This window comes from Trichomycterus rosablanca, chromosome 4 (genome assembly GCF_030014385.1).
Source record: "Trichomycterus rosablanca isolate fTriRos1 chromosome 4, fTriRos1.hap1, whole genome shotgun sequence".
In the NCBI taxonomy this organism is placed as follows: domain Eukaryota; kingdom Metazoa; phylum Chordata; class Actinopteri; order Siluriformes; family Trichomycteridae; genus Trichomycterus; species Trichomycterus rosablanca.
In genome coordinates, this window is record NC_085991.1 from 6,507,497 (window position 1) to 6,526,041 (window position 18,545).

Below are 18,545 nucleotides of genomic sequence, written 5' to 3' on the forward strand. Positions count from 1 at the left end.
CCATCCATCCTACACACACCTGTCAGGTTTAGTCCATTTAAAGTCTGACAAAACTAGTACACGGTAGCTAGGTAGCGAACAAAATGCAGCAAACTGCATTTTTGTTTTTGAAAACAGCATAAAACACCAATAACTTACATATGCCAAGAAAACAGCAAACGACATTTGAAGTTTTGTTTTTAAAAACAGCGTAAAACACGAATAACTTACATTAACCATGAAAACAGACCGGTTGTTCTCTGAGGCGTTTCTTTCTCTTATAAAAAAAAAACAGCCGTTAGTTTCGCGCCATTCAAATTTGAGATTCTACCTCGAGACGACAGATTGTACTCGCGTGACCGGAATAAACCATTAAACGCTACCTAGAGGGGGAACCGGGGAACAGACGGAACACTACATGCTGGTTTGTATGTAAAACACTTGTGTATAATAGTGTACACTGCATATCTTTTAGAATACCTGAAATGCAACAGAGTAAAAATAAACTGGGCAACCTGCATGAACCGCGCGCGCGCACACACACACACACACACACACACACGTTTTTGGGATTTTTAGTGACGCCGCCTGAACAGCCTCAAGTACTGAGCACATCCAGTCATGTAATTGCTGCCTTCAAGTGCTTATCAGAAGTGCGACCTGCTATGTTTTCAAGTGGACGCCCAGATTTTAAGTTGTAGACATTACTATACAAAGACATAATGACAGTTCCAAGTATTTTGTTTGTGTTCACAGTTGATTTTAATCACATGTAGCTTTGTAAGAGCTTCATAAACCCTTTTGAGTTTCCGTTAGTCAGCAGTTACACCTGAATGTTGCCGACTGTATAGTTTCTCGCAATGTTGTGTCATACACATAAGAAAATATGCTTATGAAGGTACACTGTGAATTTAACTAGATAAAGTGGACTCAAAAAGCAGAAAGATTTACTTTTTGCACACTTTATTGTGTGGTGGATTTGATTTTGAATGGATCTACACATGAACTTACAAGTAATCACCCATAATGATGGTGTGAAAATAAATTAAAAATTAGTAACCTAAATCTCTTTTCTTTACAAAAGTGTTCAGACCCTCTGCCGTGGCACTCCTAATTGTGATCGGGGCATTACTTTTGCTTTAAAAATCTTTGAGATGAGTCTAAAACCTGTCACAATTTGAACTGATTGGACATTAGTGTCAGCCTATAAGAGCCCACAATTTACATTGTATTTTAGGACAAACAGCAGGTCATCTCTGAGATCAAATTGTGATAAACTTATATCAGGACAAAGTAACAAGCAAATGACAGCATGTCATAAACATGAGGAAAAACACGAGGAAGATTCCCTGGTCTGATGAGATGAAAACTGAATTCTTTCAGAAGAACGGGCACTGAACAACCTGACTAATAACATCCTCATGGTAAACATGATACTGGAAGTATCATGTTTTGGGGTTGCTTCTTAGTGGGGAAAAAAAGAAAGACTGGAGGAAATTAAACCTCCTCCAGAGTACACTTAGACTTAGGCTGGAACAACAATGATATAAAGATTATAGTTAAAACAAAGCAATCTGTTAATTAATCATTATGTGTGATTAGGTGTAGATTGATAGGTAAAATTTCAACTATATCAATTTAAAACAAAATCCACAACAATAAAGCAAAAAAAAAAAATCAAAGATTTAAATAATTTAGAATCCACTGTAAAAACCAAAAAGCATCTTTGTGTTGATGAAAAACGCAAAGAAAAGCTAAAACGCCACTAGTGTTACCACTAAACAACGCTACGCTCACAAAAGCACCTGCGGTAGTGTACCTAATTTTCAACACTCTGCACAGCTGCCAGATTCAGTGTTCGTGTAGCACTGAGCAAGTTTTCTGTTTGCTGGAGTGCCAGCCGTCTGCCCACTCGCTGCCCCCGGCTGCCTGCTCTCTGTCCTGAGGGTGGAGCTGGAATCAGTGGTGCCTGTGTGGCTGTGTCGTGCCCAGCTGTATGCCCAGCTTTAAATCTGGCAATTTCCGTTTTAGAGTCTCTGCTGTTGCCAAAAGGCTTTTGTCCATTTACAGAAGATATGAAGGTGCTTTGTGACACTAGTTCACCCTCAACATTGCCATGTATGGAGGTAGAGCTATTCAAATCCAGGTTCTGATACAGAGGAGTTGAAGATGGTTCTGTGGGTTGTGGAATTTTGACGTGAAGTCTGTGTCTGGGTTTGTCCGAGAGACCAGCTCTGTTACTGTGTGGTGCTACAGGAGGACTTGGACTGGGATTAGAAAAGCCTGGTGTAGGTGAGACTGGTGAGACTGATGGTGTCTCCATCGCTGAGTGGTCTGTGATCGAACCTTGTGAAGTCAACCTTGTTTTTCTGAAAAATGACGTTAATAGAAAGACACAAATTCATGAAACAAATTAAACATGGAACTATTTATTTGTTGGCATGCTCTGCATGCTTTGTTAGCCCCCTTTCATGCTGTTCTTCAATGGTCAGGACCACCACAGGGCCACCACAGAGCAGGTATTATTTAGGTGGTGGATCATTCTCAGCACTGCAGTGACAATGACATGGTGGTGGTGTGTTAGTGTGTGTTGTACTGGTATGAGTGGATCAGACACAGCAGCGCTGCTGGAGTTGTTTTTTTTTACCCCTTTTTCCTCCTTTTTAGCGCATCCAAATTCTACCCGTCAGTCATCCTCTCACTAATGCTGGTCCCTGCTCCTGATTGGGGCTGACGAAGCTGCTCCACGCCTCCTCCGACACGTGCACAGCAATCGACCGTCTTATCACCTACACTTGACGAGTGTAGCGTGGCGAAGCACTGCGTATGGAGGATCACACCCTTCCACCGCACTCCTTCCCATCTCCATGCAGGCGCCACCAACCAGCCAGCAGAGGGCGTAATCGCACTAGTCTGAGAGAGAGTCCCCATCCGGCTAAGTCCCGCCCCTCATCTGAACAACCAGCCAATCGTTGTTCATGCAGCAGCCCAGCCTTCAGCCGGCAAGGCAGAGCTGAGTTTCGATACCATGTATCCGGAATCTCAGCTCTGGTGAAGAGCGAGTGTTTTACCGCTGCGCCACCTGAGTGGCTCGCTGCTGGAGTTTTTAAATACCGTGTCCACTCACTGTCCACTCTATTAGACACTCCTACCTAGTTGGTCCACCTTGTAGATGTAAAGTCAGAGTAGATCGCTCATCTATAGCTGCATCTTCTAGACCTTCAGCAGTGGTCACAGGACGCTGCCCACGGGGCGCTGTTGGGTGGATATATTTTGGTTGGTGGACTATTCTCAGTCCAGCAGTGACAGTGATGTGTTTTAAAAACTCCAGCAGCGCTGCTGTGTCTGATCCACTCATACCAGCACAACACACACTAACACACCACCACCATGTCAGTGTCACTGCAGTGCTCAGAATGATCCACCACCTGAAAAATACCTGCTCTGTGGTGGTCCTGGGAGAGTCCTGACCATTAAAGAACAGCATGAAAGGGGGCTAACAAAGCATGCAGAGAAACAGATGGACTACAGTCAGTAATTGTAGAACTACAAAGTGCTTCTATATGGTAAGTGGAGCTGATAATATGGACAGTAAATGTAGAAACAAGGAGGTGGTTTTAATGTTATGGCTGATCGGTGTATATGCTACTAATAACGCCATCCAAATCCTGTTTCTATACTCTATAAATCAAAACAAGTATGAAATATGATTATTTATTAAAAAAAGAAGAAGCAAGCAATCAGACCTGCTGGAAATTTGGGAAACGCTGGATTTTGCTTTGTCTATGACTGCAGCTTCACTCATTAAATTCTGCACTTTTATGTCTTTCTTGATCAGTCTCCGTTGCTCTTTCAGCTCTGTAAAAAATCAAATGTTGTTAAACATTAGGAACAGCGAATCCTGTTCTTGGTCACAGTGACCTAAAGCCTTTTTTGGAAAAACAGGGTGCGAGGCTGGAATACAGCCAAGCGTGGGTATGTGTTCATCTCCGGGCAACACACACACACACACACACACACACACATTGTCTTATTCAGTTACTCAGCTAGCCTGAAACCAGGCTACCGGGAAACTCACATGAACACAGAACATGCCACACTCTACTCAGTCAGTACCAAGACCTGGTAACTGAAACTGGGTCACTGAAGCTGTGCATCATCAACACTATCCACTGCTAGATTTTGCCCCTCCAAACAGGAACCAGAGCTGCAAAAATTATCATGAATCATTCTCCTTAATTATCTTAATTTCATTGTCATTCATTCATTGTCTGTTTTACCACAGCTTTATCCTGGTCAGGGTCACGGTGGTTCTGATTCGTTGGGCAGGAAACACCCCGGACAGGTTGCCAGTCCATCACAGGACACACATATGCACTTTTAGCAATTTTAGTAGCTCCAACTGGCCTGGCTGCATGTCTTTGGACTTGTGGGAGGAAACTGGAGCACCCAGAGGAAACCCGCACAAACACAGGGAGAACATGCTAACTCCACACATAAAGAATTAAACCCCGGCCAGGCCCCTCTTACTGTGAGGCGACAGCACTACCCACTGCAAACATGCTGGCCAGATGCCTTTCAGAAAAGCCAAAATAGAAACATTACAGTACAGAAGTAAACGCTGCTTTAGTACTTTAGCATACAGGCTGTCAGTTGTAACCAACAATAATAATCCACAAATAGAAATCGGCTTCTTTTCCTGTTAATTCTTTACAAACTAATGGAACACATTGTTTTGACTTTACTCTGGGTGAACAGTAAACAGTTGGGTTTATATTCAGTCCTGAACCACTAGATGGTAGTGAAAACCAGTTCAGCAGCATCCTTCCACACATCTGGATATGGTTAAGATTTGAAACTTCTTTGCCAACTGTATTTTTTAATACAGATTTTAAATTTTACACATTCAGTTGGTTTAAAAATAAAAATAATTTAAGACATCCTCCTAAAAAGACAACGTTTGCAAAATAGTAAAAATATTACATAATTTCTGTTTAATTAATTGTGTTCGGTTTACACCCATGCTGACACAGGGAGAACATGCAAACTACACACAGAAAGGACCCTGATCACCTGGCAGGAGAATTAAATTTCGCCCAGGCCTTCTTACTGTGAGGCAACAGACCTACCCACTGTAGTCACAGTGCCGCTCTGATTTGCTTTTACATTTTCAAAGCTTTAGCCATTTAGTCACCTGTACTAATGTAAAAATCACCTTTTTATTCCCACACACCTTAAACATATTAGTCTCCCTTTTCCTGAAAATGTAATATATGAGGGTTCTTCAAAAAGTTTCCGCACTTTTTTAAAACTCTATTTATTAAGAATTTCAAAAACAAATTACATCACTTTTCTACATAGTCACCTTCCGATGCATTTTTCCCAGCGTCGTACCAACTTTTTAATGCCATCAGCAAAAATGTTTTCTGTTAAGCTCGTAGCCACTGATGCACTGCTCCTTTCACATCATCACATAAAAATCTTCTTCCCCTTAAAGCTTCTTTGAGCAGTCCAATAAGGTGGAAAGCAGATAGCGCTAAATCCGGACTATAAGCGTCTCTCAGACACGACCGATTACTACTCCTCCCACCCTCACCGTTTCCAATGAAAATATAAAAGTGTGGAAACTTTTGGAAGTTCACTCGTAATTGAAAAAGGGTAGGTTTTCCTCATTAGTTATTAAACACACTGGTGTTTTATGACTGAAGGTAAAAATTATAATATGGAAAAACTAGAGAACACAGTGAGCAGCCAAATGTAATAAAGTCAGATTAAAACAATTCCTTTCAATCAAATTTAAGTGGAATTTATGAGGCAAGTTTGTTTTTAATGAAACAATTTTGGTTGCAGTTGGCACTGACCTGTTAGAGTGGGCTCCGTAAACTCCGACTCTCCCTGACTCTGATATTCCGACTCCACACTTTCCTAAAATACGTACACACACACAGATTCTGGTGAATTTCAAAAATCTGATTTTTTCTAGGCAGATATTTTTAAGGCGCTTGAATGTTTATTATGCTAGCCCACTATTGGATCTCAGCAGGTGCTATCGGCTGGCCGGGTGCCTACACAGACATGATCGGCTCTGTCTGAGGGCGGGTGGCCGAAGCCATGTATTGGATTGGTGCCTTGTCCTGGTGTATTCCTGCCCAAACCACTAAGCGACTGGACAGTACACTCCCAGCATGACTTGGCCTCTGAAAACACAGCAGCTGTGGCAGGCAGGCTGTTTAGGCCGTGACATGCTTCCTCATTAAAGCACATGATATCTAGCAGATGGCAGTGAAGGAGCAACGTTAGGCCCACCGGAGCTTCTTTATATGCTCTCGGCTTATCGGCCTGATGTGGACTGTGAAGGCCGCGGTGCACAGCTGTTCCGACGTGTGTTAGGTGTATGGTCATTTTCCCCTCTGTGCTTCTGATGCAGATGGCCATGTCAGTCTGGCCAGTGTGAAGGAGACTGGCAGTAACTGCATGATTAATGAAACAGTTCCAGCCAGGGCATTAGAAGAAAATCAACAGAATCTCTACATTTTCATGTGGGACTATAAGCTCATGTGCGTTTCAAACAGCTCAAGTACCTCGTAAAAGACTGTTTGGCTCTTTTTATTTCTCGTACAATATTAACAATGTGGACATTATTGCTGTGTTGGCAGTGCATACACGTGTCTGGGAAAGTGTGTTTGAGTCTGATGGATTGATGGTTTCCAGTTCTGCTTAGCAGTGAGAAGTGGCACATCTGGAACTGTGTTTAGCGCAGTGCCAAACCAGCATGGAAAGAGAGTGTGAGAGACAAAAAATACAGAAATCGAAACTGTATTCCATTTTTTTTTTCAGAAAGGGTTTCTACGTATATAGCCAAAAGTATTTGGACACTTGACCATGAGTTTGTTAGACATCTCATTTCAAAAACAATTAGGAACCAGAGCAGCAGCCATTCTCCTTAATTATCTTAGTTTCATTGAGTCAATCATTCATTGTCTGTTTTACCACAGCTTTATTCTGGTCAGGGTCGTGGTGGGTCTGATTCATTGGGTAGGAAACACCCGGACCCCATCACAGGACACACACGCACACTTTTAGGCAATTTTTAGTAGCTCCAGCTGGCCTGACTGCATGTCTTTGGACTTGTGGGAAGAAAACTGGAGCACCCAGAGGAAACCCACACAAACACAGGGAGAACATGCTAACTCCACAGGCCAGGGAATCAAACCCAGGCCAGGCACTACCCACTGTGCCAACATGCTGGTTTTAGAAAAGTCAGAATAGAAACATTACAGTACAGTTCTCATACGACTATGAACTATGTCTATTAGAATTTATGCCCATTCCGTCAGGACACTGATGTCAGTCATGAAAGCCTCAATTGATGTTCCGGTTAATTCCAAAGCTGTTCAGTGAGGGCTCTGTGCAGGCCACTGGGATTTCTTTAAACCAAGCTTTTCATCTTGTCTTTTTGGAGCTTGCTTTGTGCACAGGGTCAAAGAGCCTCCCCTAAACTTTTGCTGCAAAGTTGGAAGCATCTAATTTCCTTTATAAATGTATTTTATTACACGTTAGCCATTGTTGTGGCTAAGACACATGCACAATTGGTGTCCTAATACTGATGACCATATAACATAGGCTGATACATTACCAGGTATCATTTAAAACTTTTGCAGGAGATTTATCTCTACAATAATGTTACAGGACAATGTCAAGTTGGGCTTCATAATATTATACTGTGTGCACAGGAAATGGCCAGGTGGAAGACACCCTGTACACCACATAAAAAGGAGCCTGACTAAGTCATAATTACAAACACAGCCAAACAGGTAATTTCTATAAGCTTACTTGTGAATAAAAAGCATGCAAAAGACAAATAAAACACACACACACACACAAAAGAAACCAACCTAAAAATTAGCCCTGTAATATTTCAAAGCAACATAAGAAACCTAACAGAACTGACAACAACTAAGGGTGGTTATTAAATATCCCAAAATTATAGCAATAACAACAGAGAGAACTAAATCACTATTTGTTTTTTTGTTTCAGCTGCTCCCATACTTAGATCTGGTCTACATACCAGGTACAGTTTTTATACTGGATGCCCTATCTAAAACAACACTTCTTATTTTTATCCGGGCCTGGGACCAACAATGAGAGAGCACTGACAAGTGCACCTTACAATGCCTAGGCTGTTACGGCAATCCCCCATTAGCCAATCAAATCACTACCCAGTCTTAATGAAAACCTTTCTATTTAACATTTGGGACCTGTCGACAACAACTGTTGTAATTGTAAAATAGTTTGGCTGTGTCTGTAGGGGGAGGGACAATGGCTGATACAGGGTTTCTTGTCAGGGTTTGTCAAGTTGTCATGTTCCAATTTACAAGTTGCGGTCTACACAGATGTTTAATCTCTAACATTTTTTATTTTCAGTGGTTAAACAACAACAATAATCACTCTTACCTGCAAGGACAGAACATCCTGTTTCAAAGCCTCACACTCGTCTGTAAGAACTGATCTGTCCGTCAATAAAAGAGCAAGAAAAAACAACCCAGAATTAACAGAACTGATCAAAATCCAGATTGCGCTATTATACAATACAAGGGGAAAAGTATGTGGACATTCATCCTAAATGTCAAATGCGAGCCAGGCTTTCTTGTCCAGCATTAGTGCCTGACCTCACAAATGCTCTTCAGTCTGAATGATCATTGTTTACACTTAATAATTAGTATTCATGTCCACATATTTTTGCCCACATAGCCTTTAAGAATGTTTTTTTATGTAAGAGGGTTACCACATTTTAGAACAGCTACTTTACAGAAAATGCCTACACTTTATTTGCACATAACGTTCAAATATCTAAGGACCCCATTATTTTAAATCAACACAAAGATTGGGCTAGTTCTTCTGAGTTCCATGAGACCTGTGGTCTGTTAAATGTGCTCTTTTTTAAGAGCTCTGGAATCTTATGTATGCCAGAGTCTGCTATTCATTTCCTCTCAATGGGGTATTTGTTTGACAGAACTGGCCCACTTACTCTGGTATTCGGGTACCCCTTCCGTGCTGAGGTTTAAATATATGTGTCAGATTGGATACAAGCAGAATGTGATTTACTATGAGAAACGTTCTGTGTTTTTTAAATTACTCTGTTCATTAAATCTGTGGTTTATGAGTCGACACATTTACTTGTAGAGAGAAAAGACCAGCAGAGGTGGCAAAATATGTATCGTAGTCTATTGAAATACTATAACTAAGTGTTTAGACCCTTCAACTTTGTGTTGGGGGTGTGATTTTGATGTAATTCCCTTTTACCCATCAATCTACACCTAATCATCCATAACCATAATATGAAAGCAAAAACTGAAATCTCTTATTAAGAAAAGCTGTGGAACTTCAAATTGTGGTCAGGTGCATCTTGTCTGCTTTAATTATCACTGTGATGTGTCTAGAGCTCAATTGGAATCCAATTTGAATTGATTTGACAGTTTGGAAAGGCACACACAAAGGTACTGTCAGAAGAAAAAAACAAGCTATGAGGTTCAAGGAACTGTCTGTGGATCTTTGCAATTAAATTGTGGAAATGAATATAACAAGTGTTCCCATGATCACAACAAATTTCATAATTTTTAAGAGAAAATAGCTTGACACAACGTTGGACCTTCTTAAAGTTGGCTATCTGGCCAAGTTGGGCATCCAGGCATAAGGAATAATGGTCAGGGAGGTGACAACTCTGTGGTTGCTCTAAAAGTCCTGTACTAAAATGTACAAATCAGGCTTTTATAGAAGTGACCATATAAAGGTTTTATATTTTATAGAAGTCACTTTTGAATTGGAAGTTTAAAAACTGATGTGCAGACAGGATGTAGCCTAGAGGAGGAGTGTGGCTAAACTCATATAAGAAAGAATGGAGGAGGACAAGGGGGAGAGCTGGGGAAAATTTGGTCTTGATATAGCAAGTCTGCACACATATCGGTTCTGTGTCCAAAGGCAAATCAGTGAAGTAAATGTCAGCGGAGGAGAACGCATTCCAGACCATTTACTTCATCTGCTTAAAATAGCACTAAGATACTTTAAGGCCAAACTGAGAGATTTTAGAGTGGTTTCAAAATAAACAGATCTATGTTTATTTGATTAAATGTATAGATAAGGTTTTAATGAAGGTGGTCTAGCGTATCAGCGTAGTTGTGGTGTTACAATACCAATCACAAATGTCATACTATTTACTAGGCAATACGTTCAAAATATTAACCACTATTACTGAATTAAATTGCTGGTGGACTAATGTAACACATAATACAGTATATTAGGGTTGTGTTTAAGACATTGTATTGACAACATCGTAAGGACACAATGTGTCCTTTTCCAGTTATCCATTACTTTTTGTTTCTTTAACTCTTCATCCTCTGAGTACATTTATTCATCCACTGACCAATCTTACTTTCTTTTATCTATCTGTCTTCCCTTGTTTCAATGTTACTTTTTTTTGCATCATGTGGCCATCTGCTTATGCATCCATCATCTGGACCTTTTCCCTTCTTTAATTTGTTCCTTTAAAATTTCTATTTAAACATTTGTATTATTTATCCCTTTTTAACCACACATCCCGTAATCATCCAACCTTCAATCCATGAATTTATCTAACTTCCTATTCTCTTTTCCCCATTTATCTTTTATTTCTTCTTGCCATCCCTCCCTCCCTATAACCATCCACCCTCCATCCATCTGTCCATCCTAAACCTGCTGAACTATAAAGAAAGCTCATACTTACTTGAGATGACTCACAACCTCTTCTATGTGGGTGACATTCAGTTTGTGCCTCAGAGCTTCGATTTCATCCTCAAGGCTGGACTGAGAGAGTCTTGAGCTTGACCTGATCAAGACAAGACTCAAATCAGTTTTGCTTTCTACTGACATTGTAAGCTTTAGTTTAGTTGTGACTATTGTTTTTCTAACTAATTTTAACGTCACAGTTCTGTAAAAAGTAATGGCCCTTCCAAATTAATCGTTTTACATTCTGTAGCAGGGACCCAAAAGTAAAGTTCATGCTGAAAGTCCAACATTTATTCACATTTCATGTCACTTAATTAATAATAGCTATAAAATCCTTTATAGCTGATCAAATAAAATCAGTTGTAGATAGCAGCTTTAGCATTTGGACCCTGAGGTACATAAGAAAGTTATATTTTGGCCTGAAGGTCATAATTGTTTGTTTGTTTGTTTAGGATTTTAACGTCATGTTTTACACTTTGGTTACATTCATGACAGGAACGGTTACTTAATACACAAGGTTCATCAATTCACAAGGTTATATCAAACACAGTCATGGACAATTTTGTATCTCCAATTCACCTCACTTGCATGCCTTTGGACTGTGGGAGGAAACCGAAGCTCCCGGAGGAAACCCACGCAGACATAGGGAGAACATGCAAATTCCACACAGAAAGGACCCGGACCGCCCCACCTGGGGATCGAACCCAGGACCTTTTTGCTGTGAGGCAACAGTGCTACCCACCCTACCGCCCTGAAGGTCATAAAGCTTGTGTATTACTGACCTGCTTTGGCTGGACTGCGGCCTGCTAGTTGGTGTTGTACAGTTGTCTCTACCACCAGCACCGAGTGCATATTTGACCACTCTGGGACTATAGTGGGACAGGACTTCATCTCCATCTCTGCAACACACACACACACACACACACACACACACACACACACACACACACACACACACACACACACACACACACACACAGACAGAATGTGCATTTTCTCTTTTAAAGTAGTAATATCATTCTATGCTGATAGTCATAACATAAACTATGACCAGTTTAATACCTACACCTATGCATGTACCTACACTTAGTGGATTATGACTACCTTTTAACTATGGTATATGCCATTTCGCTTTTACTCAGCACAGTACATTATATGAACTGAACCACAACTAAACAGATATTAGTTTTAGGTACAGCGAATAAAAATCATTCTAGTAACATGGTAGTGTGTAGCATGATTTGATACCAAAGCAGCATTTTGAGCCTTTTAAAACACATTAGCAATTAAAAGCTTTACTAAAGGACAATCATTAACATTATTCTAAAGGTACTTGTATGACAAAACAAACATGAAGGTAAGTAACCAAATCCGAATTCTGCAGTGAAATGAAAGCTTTGGTAGTTTTTAATATAAACTGTAAAATTCCTTAAAATTAAAGCACTGATCAACACTAAATTCTAAGCTTCACGTAAGAAACAAACACATCGATTCTGTGTGGCACTAATCTACTTGCAATGTACACACAAAGTCATTTCACTATGTATTTACAGTACACTTGCTACATGTACTGAGCTAGTGGAGTAAACAGAAAAAGTGCAGGGCTGAGACTCGGTGGGGGATTGAAGCTGGAAAGCATTAACATGTCTTTTATCCCCAGCCAATTATGGAGCCAAGAAACGAACCCTGCAGGACTTGTGTGCAAGGACAGAGTAAATGTGCATGTGTCTGTGTGTAGAAATATAATGTAGTGGATATGGATGAGTGAGGCTCTGTAGTCATTTTTAATTAGGGGGTTTTATTTCAGAACTACTCCTAACTAAGTGTGTGTGTGTATGTGTTTAAGGTTTGGATACTGGTTAGAGCTCTTCTGACTGATGCAATGTTCAAACACCCAATACGATTTTGTTTTTGTTCACTATAAATCTGACTGAACAGCATTAGCCATTTCATAATGTTACATGGCCATCACAAGCACAGACGAGTAGCACAGGAAAATACAGTGAATGAATGTCCCTGGAGAATGATGGCACAGATATCAAAAAGTGAAAAGAATCCTCAGTGAGGAGGAGATTAAGAGGACCATGGTACTGGTTCTGGAAAAGCCCACCAGATCTACAACAAAGCTGTTGGTACGCATTATGACAACCAATGATGTGCTGTTATATATATAGTATATAATATACTATGATGTATGGATGTGAAAGCTGGACAATCAAGAAGACTGATTGGAAGAAGATAGACAGTTTTAAGATGCGGTGTTGGAGAAGGATTCTCAGAGTGCCATGGACAGCCAGGAGAACTAACTAATCAATACTGGACGAAATCAAACCCGAAATGAGATTACAAGCGAAAATAGCAAAGATACGACTATCGTACTTTGGACATGTTGCTAGACACCAATCACTGGAGAAAGATATAATGCTCGGCAAAGTTAGTGGAAAACGCGGACGTGGAAGACCTGCAACACGATGGATCGACATCACCGAGACAATGAACACTACGATATCAACGTTAATCAAAATGGCTGAAGACAGAAGGATGTACAGAGCTACTATCCACTGTGTCGCCATGGATCATCAATGATCACGAACGCCAGGAGAGAGAGATATGATATGAGGTTTGGGAGTAGGTTCTTGTTAGTTTGAATACAGCAGCAGCACAACTACTAATTCTCTGCTCAAAATGCAAATTTTGAATAATTTAGAATAATTTGATAAGACTTAAAAAATTATACTTAAAGGTTTTATGTTGAAGTACAAACATGCATAGTGTTTGTAGTATTAATTTTTTAAATTTTAAAGTCTTTTTTACCCTAAATACTAAAATTACTGGGGACTACATATTTTTTATTATTTATATTAAACATTCTGTGAAATCGAATCATTTGAATATGGAATCGGCAACTCAAATGAATCACTAACTGTGCACATATTTTACAAGTGATACATTTAAAACAATAACATAATATAAATTTAATTCTTAGGATTTGAAAACAAAATTTGCCCACAAAAACAAAACTGTCTAAGGCAATGGACCCAGTGTGTTCACCAGCAAGGTGCCCAAAATTTGTACTGCATAATTTACCAATTCACTTTTTCTCTTCTTTTTAGGCTGAACAAATTCCATATAAAAATATGTTGTACACTCTGCTTTGTAGACTTATAATCTTCTGCACTTGCTAAGCTATATTCCTGTGGAGATTTAGAGAACTTTGAGGGGCTGTAGCATTCATAGTTCACATGGCTGCATCGATGCCCTTGTTCAATGGGCATTCAGTGTTGAAAGGCAGGTGCATAACAAATCACCAACACAATGAGTGGAGGCGGACCGCACATGAGGAGAGGAAAGCTAGCGAAACAAAGCTGGAGAAAGAAAAAAAAGCTGCCAATTGGCTCCTGTAAATCAGACAATTTTCTAAAGGTTAGCCCGCCCAACTAAAACAACACTGAGTCAATGGTTTCCTGTTCTGAGGCTGAGACCGAGGAAAACTGTGGGCACGGATACAAGCTTCATCTGCAAGCAGTTGACTTACATTAGAAGTCTTAATTATTCAAACAAAACACAATGAGCTAAACAAACAGGACTGAAATACGGTCGAGCCATCATACGCTCTGCATCTGGTAGTAATGTGTAAAACGATTCCACTAAAGAGATCTCAAATTGCACTTTAAACTCTTTGTAAGCTTCTGAAGTGTTTAATGTGATTGAGTGTCTCACTGTTTGCCATGCACCTGCTTCTAACAATGAGGTGCAGCTCACCAAATGCAGTTTGCATGAAGATATAATGAACACTTTTCCGGACATAGACCAAACGACACTGTTGGTGGGATTCCTGCATTGAAAAAAGGTTTTTAATCTATGATTAGGCTAGGAAACACAGCCTTTATTCTTAACCGTCATGCCAGTTTGGAGCAACAATGCGTGCAAAGTCAAGTAAAGTTTCCCCATGTTTCATGACAGTGAATCAGTTTCTATAGGACTAACATAAAACTCTATTGAAAAGGCAAACAGAGCATTCCTCTCTTCATCCTTCTATTCCTTGGTGACGATTACTCCCTATATCCTAATAGTACCTGTAAATAACCCTTTTAAGAAAGAGTTAAACGGTCATCCGGATGCATTGTCACAGTGAAAAGCAAGACCACCCAAAAGCATACAAATGGGAAACGCGGTATCCTCTCCAAAAGATGTAACCAGGCAACAAATTCAAATGCAATCATAAAGTCTGACAAATGAAAAGCTTTAGGTAAACAAGAACTAAACAAAGCTAAGGAAACGCTTTCTACCATTATTCCTCAAAGTGTCATTAATGTAAGGATTTTGTCTTCGCTCTTTCCTCTGGCTCCCACCCCACTGAGTAAGTGCAAGCCCAGTATTCATCCTTTTGGAGCTTTGAGCACATTTAACAAATTGGTGTCCTGACCTTTTGGTTAAATGTGCTGACCTCTCTGACCCCTATCTCAGTGGTGTGCACATTTATCAGCACGTTTAGCGGTAAGAAAAGTTAAATATAAGGTCAAAAGATGGGACAATTGGGAAAACCTAAGAAACATACCCAGCCCAGCAATACAATTGTGCCTTGCGCCCAGTATTTACCATTAAAACCAGACCTGTCACGACCCTCACCTGGATAAAGTGGTTGATGAAAATGAAATGAAAATAAATGAATTATTTCACATGTTGCCTACCTGCCCAGTGTGGCTGCTTCGTTTCTCACGGTGAGCAACAGCAGCCGGAGTTCAGCACGCAGCAACTCTTTCACAGCTGGAGGGTCAGCCAAGGAGCAGCGGGGGGCCTCGACTTTCCCATCATGTATCTCACACCAGATCTGCTCCCACATCTGCACCTAGAGCAAGAGGTAAAATTAAACCAGCCCACTACTCATGGGATCCAGGGTTCAAATCTGTGATGCTATCGGCCTCTCAGGTGGCTACATACAAACATGATTGGCTATGTCTGGCTATGTCTAGTGGTATCTGTCTTGCCACTCTTTATAGCTGAGTGGCAAGACAGACACCCCTGTTAAGAAAAAGGCATATGACAGCTTAAGTTTGGCTTTTATAATTGAACTCGGCAGAACAGCGAGCACCATGTTTGGCAAACAGTAGGCTCTGCACATTACCTAACTAAATACCGATCCTACAGTTTTCTCCCACCCTTTATTTACCTATAGGTTCTAGTCAGCTAAAAAATGGAAAAACGATTAATGATTTACTGTTTGCCAGCATATAAAAATATTAAAAAGAGGTTGGCTAACAGTAAGACAGATCACAACAGCTGAACTCAAACTCAACTCTTTACACCTGACCTTGGTCACTCTTATCTTGCAACATTCCCTTCAAAGCGGAAAAGGGCCACAGAGAGGGAAAGCAAAACTTTAAATCTCTCCTTATTTTCCTTAAACCACCATCAACTTCCACTGTACCTTTTCCAATCAGTTCAACTGTGTTAGCAGGTACCCAGCAAATTGCTGCCTATCCTGTTAAGACCTCACCTGTGCTGCTGCTTTACTGCAATGTCAAAAATGTACATACACTTGTAAAAGACATGTCATGGCAGTCTAGTGACATCAATGTTTTGTCCATTTTGTGACCAAATAATTGAAACACGTATGTCTCAGTCCAAATGAAATGTAAAGTTTGAGTTCTTTCATAATTCTTGTATTATGTACAATGTACAGATACATGCAGATTCTATGATTTTTAATTTGGTGGTGTAAACGTTCTGTAATGGTTATACTGTGGGTGTTTTGCTATTTTATGGACACAAAGAAGACACCAGCTATAGTCAATCACAATCACCAGCAAGTATTATTGAACCAAAACGTCATGTTCCAGTCTTTGAGCTACCATGACGTTATGTCTATTTTCATTGATTTTAATGTAAGACCGGGGTTCTCTTACCTCAGTGTATATTTCTGTGTACATGTCTATGAGTGGATCTCCAAGTAAAGTTCTGATCTCAGAAAGCTCAGAGGCAGGTACACACTCCTTTATCAGGCCCCATAAACACTGCTGGTGCTGCACAGGCTCCATTCAAGCACATACATCAATGAAACACTGACTGACTCATTCATTCATTCATTATTTACACCATTCTGCTCACACTAAAGAAAGAATACAAAAAGAGAAAGAATAACTGGTTAACACACTCTGACAATGAAAGGCACTTTTTTATTGCATGTACATATATACAATTTTCATATATAAAATATATGTCCATATTTGTGCGAACTATATATGGAACTTATTAGAAATTGGAATAATTGACATATATGTGTGGCCCATAGAAATATGTACGCTCATGTATGTCTAATACATTTTTTTTGCCATATAAGTAACATATATGTCAAAAATGCTTATTTTTATATAATATATAAAGCCAAGATTCAAACCCAAAATCTCAGAATCTCGGCACTGATGTGCTAGCGGATTATCACGCTGCACCTGAATGTGCTAGATATGATATTTTGACATTTTAATACTATAAAGTCAACCGTTATAGCAAGGTCTGGGGGTTTTCAAATATATATATATATATATTCGATCCCCAGGTGGGGCGGTCCGGGTCCTTTCTGTGCCGTTTGCATGTACTCCCCGTGTCCGCGTGGGTTTCCTCCGGTTGCTTCGGTTTCCTCCCACAGTCCAAAAACATGCCACCAGGCTAATTGGAAACACTGAATTGTCCTATAGATACCTAGCCGCTAGATGCACAAACCAGTGAATTGTAGTGGCGGTCCCAAGCCCGGATAAAATAGGGAGGGTTGTGTCAGGAAGGGCATCCAGCGTAAAAATTGTGCCAAATCAACGCGGATCAAGATCCGCCGAGAGCCGATCCCGCATCCGAACGGGACAAAGGCCAAAGAAGAAGAAGATATAGGTATATATAATATTACACAACATTTAAATATAGAACATATACATGCATGCCTGAAAATAATAAAAATCATATGTTGGCATACAGCCTTTTTAATAATACTTGCTATAAATACTTGCTATAAATATGCTAACATATATGGATACAACATATATCTTTAATAAAAGTAATCCTATAGATATATTTAATATATGTACATACACTCATTTTATTATGGATATTGTTGTTATGGATGTTATAAACTTATATTTACATATATTACATATATCCAGAGGATACATGTATGTTATAATAATATATCACCTTACAGGTAACATATGTGGAAAAACCATTACTGATATAGGGGCATATATGTCATATATTACATTTCCGTGTGGGTTTCCCTCAAGAGTGCATCTTTTGTACCCTAATTTGTATAGTTTTACATTTAAAAGTACATACAACTGTTTATCGTCATTTTTCATGTAAAAATATACAAATTAAAGGTACTAAGTGCGACAAGAGAAATGACTATTTCAGTTTCACCAGGTCAGAAATAAACGTTAGGTCTTAGAACAGCAGTTCAGAAGAGCCAAAACAGTAACAACAACAAGTTGCCTCGAAATAAAGCTTTAACAACAGCAAACATACAAAAATATCGATAAAATGTCTCATATAATAAGTATAACGTGTTTAATGTGTTTACGGTGGGTGTTTATGTGAGATAAAAACACGTTTCCTACCGAATAATCGAGCTGCTCTCTCGGTATCCAACGTAAACACGGCGTTGCTAACAGCGCGAGATCACAGCTCACGCTACACCCGATAGAATTAAAGACGCCATGTTTAAAGGTGAACATAGCTAATTAGCTAGAGAAAACAAAGTTAAAATTACAAATTAAACATTATACATTCAGATTTAAATGTATAATAAACCTAAAAAATTT

General features: G+C 39.7%; 1 protein-coding gene and 1 long non-coding RNA gene across 2 annotated transcripts in view; both read right to left on the reverse strand.

The window, feature by feature from the left end:
* Positions 1 to 458, reverse strand: part of LOC134312177 (uncharacterized) — a 121,428-nt gene extending 120,970 nt beyond the window's left edge. The window contains exon 1 of the long non-coding RNA XR_010011510.1: positions 211 to 458. This is a non-coding gene — a long non-coding RNA (uncharacterized LOC134312177). The remainder of the gene's footprint in view (positions 1 to 210) is intronic.
* Positions 459 to 717: 259 nt separating this feature from the next.
* ccdc24 (coiled-coil domain containing 24) lies at positions 718 to 18,390 on the reverse strand. Its single transcript, XM_062993000.1, has 9 exons — positions 18,342 to 18,390; positions 16,647 to 16,849; positions 15,432 to 15,589; positions 11,523 to 11,639; positions 10,739 to 10,840; positions 8,434 to 8,488; positions 5,841 to 5,904; positions 3,726 to 3,837; positions 718 to 2,348 (listed from the first exon to the last, which is right to left on the reverse strand). Exons 2-9 carry the CDS (start codon positions 16,776 to 16,778, stop codon positions 1,799 to 1,801), a joined length of 1,290 nt encoding a protein of 429 aa, XP_062849070.1. The 5' UTR covers positions 16,779 to 16,849; positions 18,342 to 18,390; the 3' UTR covers positions 718 to 1,798.
* Between the last annotated feature and the right edge of the window lie 155 nt (positions 18,391 to 18,545).

Bases quoted from the DNA above. Each gene is read 5' to 3' on its own strand.
- ccdc24 (XM_062993000.1), bottom strand. From the start codon at position 16,778: ATGGAGCCTGTGCAGCACCAGCAGTGTTTATGGGGCCTGATAAAGGAG. The intron at 15,590-16,646 runs GTAAGAGAACCC...CTCTTGCTCTAG, and splicing joins ACACAGAAATATACACTGAG to GTGCAGATGTGGGAGCAGAT. The intron at 2,349-3,725 runs GTCTGATTGCTT...GTCATTTTTCAG, and splicing joins GTTTCCCAAATTTCCAGCAG to AAAAACAAGGTTGACTTCAC.